Below are 8896 nucleotides of genomic sequence, written 5' to 3' on the forward strand. Positions count from 1 at the left end.
TTTATATAAAAAAATCTCAAAGAGAATATATCCAAATTCGATAGAAAAACATCTGCTTGTTTTTGTTCTGTTGCTCAAATAAAATAGAGAATGATTATACGATGGTGGTAAAAAAAACACAAATAAAAAAAAACAAAGAGAAACTCTCTTTGCAAAAGTGAGAGGCTCTCCTTGAGGTTTTTTTTTTTTTTTTTTTTGTTCAATAGCAAAGTTGAATTTGATGGATAAAAAAGTGTAACTTTCATATAGTTTTGGCAGCAAATGAGGAAAATATCTCTAGCCATGGATATTCCAGTATTTTCCAGCTAATAGATTTGCTGTAGCTTGATATTGACCTGCTTGTAGTTTCTCCATCAACTAATTTACCATTTGATTTAAAAAACTGTTCAAATGTGCAACGACAAATAGGATTTTATAGGAGTGGAAACTAGCTACTATTTATAACTCGCACAATATATATATATATTTTATTTAAAAAAAGTGCCAAAATTAAATTGGAATTTTTTTAAATATATATTATAGGATTTTGATTCGAAAAAAATTGGCTTCATATTAGAAATCAGTCATATTCGATTTAAATTAAAAAATTGATTAAATCAAATTAATTTAAAAATATGATTTGATTTTTTATTTATTTCGATTCGATTCATATTTTAATTTTAAAAATTTTAATTATTTCGATTCGATTTAATTTTATAAAAAAAAATTAAAAAAATTAAACCGAATCTATTAGTGATAATAATATATTATTTTCAATAATAAAGAGATTAGATCATATTAAAATTAAAATATTTTAATTAAATTTTAAATTATAAAAAATAAAATGTAAAAATAAAAAAAATTATTAAAAATTTAAATTGTTCAAGTCAAATCGAATTGAATCAAATCGATTCGATTCGATTCAATTTTTCATTAAATCGATTCGATTTAATTTTTATAAATATTAAAATTTTAATTTTAATTTATTCAATTCAATTTAATTTTAAATCGAATCGACTGAATTCTCGCTACTAATCATATACTAAACTTTTTTTAAATAAATTAATTTATTTTTCATTATTATATTGTAATATTAAAAATATGAGATTTAATTTCAAGAAAAGTAAAGTAAAAAAGTTTACTAAAGTATATTTATAAAAAAATAAAATTTTAAGAAGTTAGAATATTTCAAATTAATTTTTTAAAATAAAAATTTATAATTAATAAAATAAAATTTAAAATCCTTCATACTTATTTAAATGTATTTATTATTAAATTAAACAAGTATTTTAAATTTATTTTTTAAAAGTATTTTAATTTTAACTTTAATATATTTTTATTTATTAATTTTATAATAATTTAAATATGTAAAATTATAAAAATAATATTTTATTTAAAATAAACAGGACGGAGCATTAATTGTATATAAAAAAAATTTTCTATTTAAAAAAACTGTTCCCTCCCTGACAAAAATACCATATTTGTTAAATTATTTTCAAATTAATTATTCCACCTAACAAAAAAGGACCAATGGAACTGTGAATTTAGTAACCTTAGTGGATCCCACTGCCTTATTACCAAATATATACATATCAAAAATAAAATTAACATCGCGACCCGGTCTATAAATAGTCAGAAAAAGCAATCCTTCGTCAAAATTCTCGAACTGTCGTCCCCTCCAAAATTCCAACTTTGTCTCCGCCACCGCCGATTACAATCCCGCCTCCACCTCCACCTCCGCATCCCTCTTCCACTCATACACACTCTCTCTCTCTCTCTCTATTTTTCGTTCTAGCTCTTCGTCTCGATAACCATCATTTTCTCTTCTCTCTCTCTCCTCCCTCTGTGATATTTCTGTGCATGGCAGTGAGTTTATTGGCTCGTGAGGTAACTGACCTATGCCTAGGAAAGCCTGCGCTCAGGTCTCTTTCCGTATCTGCAACCGTCGGTGACGCGCTATCGGCTCTCAGGAGATCCAGTGACCCGTATTTGAGTGTATGGAGCTGTGATCATCACCGTAACGCTTCAAGGTCTAAGCTTGATGCAAATGAATGCCGTTGCATTAGTAAGGTTTGCATGGTGGATATCATTTGCTTCTTGTGTAAAGAAGATAATCTGAAAAATCCAGGGAAAGCTCTTCAGGAGCCCGTCTCTGTTCTCCTTCCCAAGGTTCCTGGTCTTGTTAGGCACTTGGAGCCCAACGCCAGGTTTGTTAATTAATTATTTGATAACTGTTTTTTGTGATTTAGAATTTAGGTTTTGGAAGTTGCAATTTCAATTTGTTTGGCTAATTTTACATGGAGCTAAATTATATTAAAATTTTATCATTTTCCTCTCTAATTCATCTTTTGTTTCGTTCTGTAGCTTTTTTAATTTAGGTGGAAGAAAGCTTGTTTGGATTGTAATTTTCAAAATTATATATTCTCTGAGCTTCAATTATTTCAATTTCTGTATGTTAATCAGTAAAAATAAATAAATAAAATAAATTATTGTTCTATATGGATTTTTTAAGTTCTTTTCCATGTCAGGTGAATTTGAGCTGTTTCATTTCCTAATTCTTGGGTTGATTCACAAACATTCTAGAATTATAGCTCTGAAATCTAGCAGTAACGTTAGAATTTTAATTGCTTAACTAATGATGCTTAGCAGTTTAAGCGAAATTAATTGCAGAGCCCAAAAAAGAAACTGTAGTTTGGGATAAAAGAATTGTTATTATGATTTAAGAACTGGTTTTACTTAATTTTTTAATTAAAAAAAAATGGTTCTAATTATAATATTTGTGAATTTCCATATGTGAAACATGACTAAATTAGAATTGTAGTTCAATTCCAAGATATTCAATTAGAAAAATCCCATCTTCACTTAACCTATTTCTGTTTTTATTTATTTATTTATTTTTATTTTTTATTTTTTATTTATCTTATCTAATTGCTCTATTTTCTTTTGTTTCAGCTTGTTGGAGGCTATAGATCTCATCCTTGAAGGTGCACAGAACCTTGTGATACCAATTCATATCCCCTTGTCAAGAAAAAAGCTGATACCCAAACCATCCTCTAACTCCACCCTCCACAACAATTGTGAATACTGCTGGCTAACTCAAGAAGACATAATTCGCTATCTTCTTAACTGCATTGGTCTCTTCTCCCCTATTCCTAACCATAGCATTGAGTCTCTCAACATCGTAGACACCAAATCCACCTTGGCTCTCTGCTATGATGAGCCTGCCTCCTCTGCATTACCCTTAATCTCCCAATCCCTTGTGAAGCAAACAGCGGTTGCGATTGTTGACATAGACGGCAAGTTGATTGGTGAGATCTCACCATACACACTCAACTCTTGCAACGAGTCGGTGGCTGCTGCACTTGCCACACTCTCTGCTGGGGATCTTTTGGCTTACATAGACTGTGGTGACCCACCTGAGGACCTGATATGTTTGGTTAAAGAAAGACTGGAACATAGAAATTTAGGTGAAGCTCTGGAGTTGCTGGAAGAAGAATGGGGAATTTCGTCATCCTCATCTTGTTCATCATACTCATCTTCATCTGATGAGGAGTTTGGACTGGGAAGGATTGGAAGGTTTGGTGGGCATTCATCAAGAGTGGTGAGGACTACAGATGCAATTGTGTGCTTTCAATGGAGCTCTTTAGTGGCAGTAATGATTCAGGCACTTTCTCATCGTGTGAGTTATGTGTGGGTTATTGAAGAGGATGGAACTTTGGTTGGAGTTGTTACCTTCTCAGGAATGATGAAAGTTTTCCGGGAACGTTTAAAGTCAATGATGTAGGGATCAAGATAATACCAGAAATAAAGAACTGCGAAAAAATATGTTGAAAACCAGCAATCCTTTATAAGGACTTACCTTCTTTTTATAGTTTCTTTTGAGAGGGAGGATTATACTTCCTTCACTTTTAGTTCCGAGTATTGTGTCCCGTTAGGTCTGAAGTGATCATGAAAATGGTGGAGCTTGTATGGCTTGTGATGCTGACACCTTATGTGCTTCAAGTTTATTTAGATGTAATTTGTAAATTAATTAAAGCAGGGTCCAGCAGAAGGGATTATGACGAGTCCAGTTCTCCTCTGCTGCCCATCGTAGAAAAGAGTCTAGTTTTATCTTCTTGTTTTATTTTGGTAATATGAAAAGAAATGGCGAATTTGGCTTTTGTCCTGAGCTTTCAAACATGCATTTGGCTTGATAATATGATTTTTCTACTTGAAATGTTCAGCTGCAGAACTTGTTAACCTGCGTTGGTAAGGCAGATTCCCACGCAGAAGCAAATATCAAATGGTGATTTTTTAAGGACATTCGCTGTAAGATGAAAATAATTGCAAAAGTGCTTACTTGCCAAGATAATATTGAAAAGACTCGACTCATCAGAAATTATTTTCTCATACAGAAAAAATTAACATAACTACACAATCGATATATCTCGCAGTGGACCGTTGTGATTCTAGTCATGCATAGTTCACTGCATAATTTTCCCATCTTCCTAACATGACTTTCGTTCGCAACACCGTAACTCAAAAATATCCCTTCCTTATCAGGGGGAAAAATATGCATAATTTTCCCATCTTCCTAACATGACTTTTGTTCGCAACACTGTAACTCAAAAATATCCCTTCCTTATCGGGGGAAAAAAACCCAACAACGCTGAGTTTCAATGACAAAAATCAATTGCGGCGTCAGTTGAAGAGGCCCTGAAAAGGAAGGGCACGAGGAGAAGCGAGAGGAAACATAACTGATAGACATTGGTTCCTGGATTTGATGATGGACAATTGTTGTGTAGAAAACAGTAAGATTGGTTTCTGAGTTTCTCTTATTCCCAATATTCTGAGTTTTTCTTATTCCCAATATTATTCTCTGTTCATAGGAATATAAGATGGCCAGCAAATATTAACCCCCGAGAATGAAAACCAAGAGGGGCAAGGAGAGAATACAATTGAGGAGCTCTTGATCGGACTCATTCTTCTGGCAATTAAAGAAGCCTGCGATTAAGCTCAGCTACACATGAGTATAAAGCTTCTCTTACTTGGAGATTGTTGGAGTCCATATCGAGTGCATCTTCATAGAGTCGCTTTGCTTGCATCAGCAACTTCACCTTCTCTTTACTATTCCGTGGCCGTAAACGAGATCTTTGCTGCAGAACCACACCCCATCTAAGCAAAGCTGCATTCAGGAAATAAAACAAATTCAGTACATATATACAGATGTTCCATTTGTTACTTCTATAACCCTTTCGGCACCGCATGAAACCATTAGTTTTACCAAGCATTTAGGGAATAATTTACTCTTGCATTCCTATGGACATTTTGAAAGATAGTGCCAATCTCCTTAAAGAAGATTCAAAATAAGCATGTGTTCAACTTCTACAATCCAGTGCCCCCTGGGACCCAGGTAAGACAGGAGTCTACCTATATCCAATTGAGTCGGTGAACATAGAGTATACTAGTTAAAAAAAACTTAACAAATGATTAAGACCAGGAAATGCAATGTAATGTTGACAATTCATGTCCCTATGATTAGTTTATTTGGTTGGTGAATATCACTATTGTTTATGTTCCACCAAACATTGGTATAACATAAAAATATCTCTTTGGCAAATGTTTCTACATGCCACATAGTTCGTGCTATAGACTCTCCAGCATAAATTGCATTTAAAAAGATGGAAATTAGATTATTTATCTTCCAGTTGTATTAAAATCAATATCCCATGCGGGAGAGAGAGAGAGAGAGAGAGAGACCCTTACCATCTGGTGCATAAACATTGCCTTTGGACATCATAGCGTCAAATTTATCAATTGCAGCCAGGAACACTTTGTCAGCATCAAAAGCAGCTTCCTGAGATTTAACAACATACAAATTGCAACTTATAAGATTCAGCACCAAGTGCTAATTGCTTAGAAGTAAGCTGCCTAGTTGAGCTAATGCTATCAACACTCGCACAAAAAAGGGGACACCAAACCTAAAGGTCTAATAAGATGGAAGTTGCTTTTTATTGTTAGTTGTGGTCTTTGCTGTTTTCTTTATTTTCTCGTGTACTGGAAGAAGAATATTATAAATGCTCATAATATCATGGTGAATACTTACTGGTCCAATATCTGCAATCAATTGAGCACGGAAAGAGAGAGCAAGGCCCCAATTGTACAGTGCCCTTACATCATTTCCATCAATTGATAATGCCATCCTATATTTTCTGCCTGCCTCCACAAGTAGTCCTTCACATTCTTCACACACATTAACAAGAGCAGATGCAATTTTATCTTTATTTGCTACTTGCTCATCCAATCCTTTTACTACTGTACGTCGATTTTCAAACGATAAGGGATCCCTTCTTGAGAGAAGAGTTCTCAATTCACGGCTGATCTTTAATTTTAGTTCTCCATGGAGGAGATATGTGTTGCCCAATTGGCCAATGGCCAACAAACTCATGGGCTTCATGGTTAGGGCTTTAGAGAATAACTTGGCAGACTTGTACAGTATAATATCCACATGCTCTTCATCATGTTTTATCCTTATATATTCCTTAGCTTGTTTCAGAAGGTTGTTTGCTTCAGTAATATACCTGTCAAACATCACATCATCTGAAACTACTGAAGATGAAGAGGGACCAATTTCACTATCCCATACAGAATGATGATCAGCCAACCAGAAATCATCATTTAGACCCTCTTCTCTGAATTGAGATCTGTAAGTTTCATCATTAATCTTCCTGCTGTGAGAAGACTTGTAAGCACCACTAGATTGCTTCAACATCTGCTCTTGAACAAAGGAAGATTCAGTTTCCATATGTTTGTAACTGAAATCAAAATCCATAGAGTCACGCAGATTGTCATTGGATTTCCATGTTTCAGTTTTATTATTTTGGTTCATCTTCCATGAGACAGATTGATTATCCACAAACCTCATTCTGCTACTATGGTAAGAATACTCTTCAGAGTCAACAGATCTCTTTACATTCCCAGCTTTTTCTCCTGTGTTCATTTTGGCATTTTCTGATATTATTCTATTTCTTCTTTCACTGTCCCAATCTAATGCAGACTTATTTTTTAGATCTTTGGTATACATGGAAGACCTATTTCCTTTATCATTATCAACAGAATTCCCGTCTTCCATCACCAGAGTTGAGCTGTTTCCTTGAGCTTGATCATTTGCTACACCTTGCACGGCCCCTTGCTTTACATTGTCTTTGTCTTTCACTTTATTAGGCTTTGAATCTACCAGTTTTGCACCAAACAAACCCCCAACAAATTGCAAGATCTCTAACCCAACTTCTCCAATCTCTTTCTTTTTTCTACTGGATGACTTCTGGTTTTCCAACACACTGCTAGAATTTCCTATTCCATCAATGGTGGCCTCAACAACATTTTTAGAATGCAAAGCCGATGCCTGTATTAATCCAATGACATTCATATAATTTTCCAAATCAGTCAATTCAATCTCTTTAGCATCAATAGCTCTTTGTATTGAATTCTTCAAATCATCAACTTTAGCATAAAACCCGTCAAACACCCCAACCAAACTCCTCAATCTTTCAGCATGCACTCTAAAGCTCTCATCTTTTGTCCTCTTCTTACTTGCATTCACACTAAACTCAGTGAAACTCCCCCCACGGAGAAACCCAAGCGAAAACCCAATAGCAAAAATCAATACAGAAGCAGGAAATATGATAATTGACGAAACCCTAACCCTAGAAATAGCAAAGGCACAAAAAGTCCCCAATAGAAACATAAAAACATGTTGTTTGTCATCAATTCCTCTAGAAACAAGAAAATCACGAAGCTGATTTGACTCACCTGAGCTGACCAAATCACCACCGAGACTCAAATCGTCCCAACCACCGCAACTGACTGAACCAGAGGTGGCGGGTGAACTGATGGTGGAGCAGTTGGTGGGTTTGGGAATGCAGAAAGATTTTGCAAGGGAAACATGAATTAATTTTGTATTTCCCGGTGAAAGTGACGGAAAGTGAAAAAGAAAATTTGAAGGGGATAATTGGAAATTTGTGTAGCTAATTGGGTATGCCACAATTAGGGTTTTCATTGGAGATTTTGTTCAGTGATGGACGTGAGTTTCCTTTCTACGTTACATTAGCAACAGAGAGCATTCGTCTCTCAGGTGGTTTAGCCTCGCTGCTAGCACCCTCGCAGCGAAGGCTTTGACATCTTGGTTGGTTCGCGCCCAATTGAAAAACGGTGTGTCGTTTAAAATAACTGATTCAGAAACGGGTCCGCAAGGCAAGTCCATTAGATGAATTTATAATTCACTAAAATTTAATATTTTATTTTAAATTTTTAAAAAATAATATATTAATATATTCTTCAAAATTATTTTTAATTTCCGTTAACATTATATATTTCCTGTAATATGATTAATTATGAAAATTAATTTATCCTTTAAAAAAATTAAAATTAAAATCTACAATATTTATATTATAAATTTTTATAAGTGATTATCTATAAAAATATTAAATTAATAAAAGAATGACATTTTTAAAGATATAGAAAAAAAAATTAAAGTTTAAACAATATAAAGATAATAATATCTTCTTATAACTAATAGAATAAAATATTATTTTTAATTAGTAGTAATGTTATTAGTTTATTATATTAAATTTAAGTTTTAATAAACTTATAAAGGTATAATTATCTATCTTTTAATGATTAATTAGTCAATTAAACATACTCTTAATAAAAATAAATCAAAATTTATTTATTTTTAAAAACTAAACCGAATCAATTTTCATCAGAAATTAAATCGAATCAGATTAATTCAGTTCGATTTGATTTGGTTTGATCAATTTTATTTTTAATAATTTTATTTATTTTATACACTTTTTTTTAATATTTTAAAATTTTATTAAAATATTTTAATTTTAATATAATTTAATCTATCTATATTATTAAAAATAATATATTATTA

General features: G+C 32.8%; 2 protein-coding genes across 2 annotated transcripts; one reads left to right on the forward strand and one right to left on the reverse strand.

Moving 5' to 3' along the window:
• The first annotated feature begins 1623 nt into the window (after window positions 1-1623).
• LOC110605020 (CBS domain-containing protein CBSX5) lies at window positions 1624-4139 on the forward strand. Its single transcript, XM_021743310.2, has 2 exons — window positions 1624-2186; window positions 2932-4139. The coding sequence occupies exons 1-2, from the start codon at window positions 1840-1842 to the stop codon at window positions 3761-3763; spliced, it is 1179 nt and encodes a 392-aa protein (XP_021599002.1). The 5' UTR covers window positions 1624-1839; the 3' UTR covers window positions 3764-4139.
• Window positions 4140-4347: 208 nt separating this feature from the next.
• Window positions 4348-8172, reverse strand: LOC110605019. The gene is made up of 3 exons (XM_021743309.2): window positions 6065-8172; window positions 5725-5815; window positions 4348-5143 (listed from the first exon to the last, which is right to left on the reverse strand). Exons 1-3 carry the CDS (start codon window positions 8015-8017, stop codon window positions 4953-4955), a joined length of 2235 nt encoding a protein of 744 aa, XP_021599001.1. The 5' UTR covers window positions 8018-8172; the 3' UTR covers window positions 4348-4952.
• Between the last annotated feature and the right edge of the window lie 724 nt (window positions 8173-8896).

The sequence above is a fragment of the Manihot esculenta genome, chromosome 17 (genome assembly GCF_001659605.2).
Source record: "Manihot esculenta cultivar AM560-2 chromosome 17, M.esculenta_v8, whole genome shotgun sequence".
Classification (NCBI taxonomy): Eukaryota; Viridiplantae; Streptophyta; class Magnoliopsida; order Malpighiales; family Euphorbiaceae; genus Manihot; species Manihot esculenta.

Bases quoted from the DNA above. Each gene is read 5' to 3' on its own strand.
- LOC110605019 (XM_021743309.2), bottom strand. From the start codon at position 8,017: ATGAAAACCCTAATTGTGGCATACCCAATTAGCTACACAAATTTCCAA. The intron at 5,816-6,064 runs GTAAGTATTCAC...GTTAAATCTCAG, and splicing joins TGATTGCAGATATTGGACCA to GAAGCTGCTTTTGATGCTGA. The intron at 5,144-5,724 runs GTAAGGGTCTCT...TCCTGAATGCAG, and splicing joins CAATGTTTATGCACCAGATG to CTTTGCTTAGATGGGGTGTG.
- LOC110605020 (XM_021743310.2), top strand. From the start codon at position 1,840: ATGGCAGTGAGTTTATTGGCTCGTGAGGTAACTGACCTATGCCTAGGA. The intron at 2,187-2,931 runs GTTTGTTAATTA...CTTTTGTTTCAG, and splicing joins CACTTGGAGCCCAACGCCAG to CTTGTTGGAGGCTATAGATC.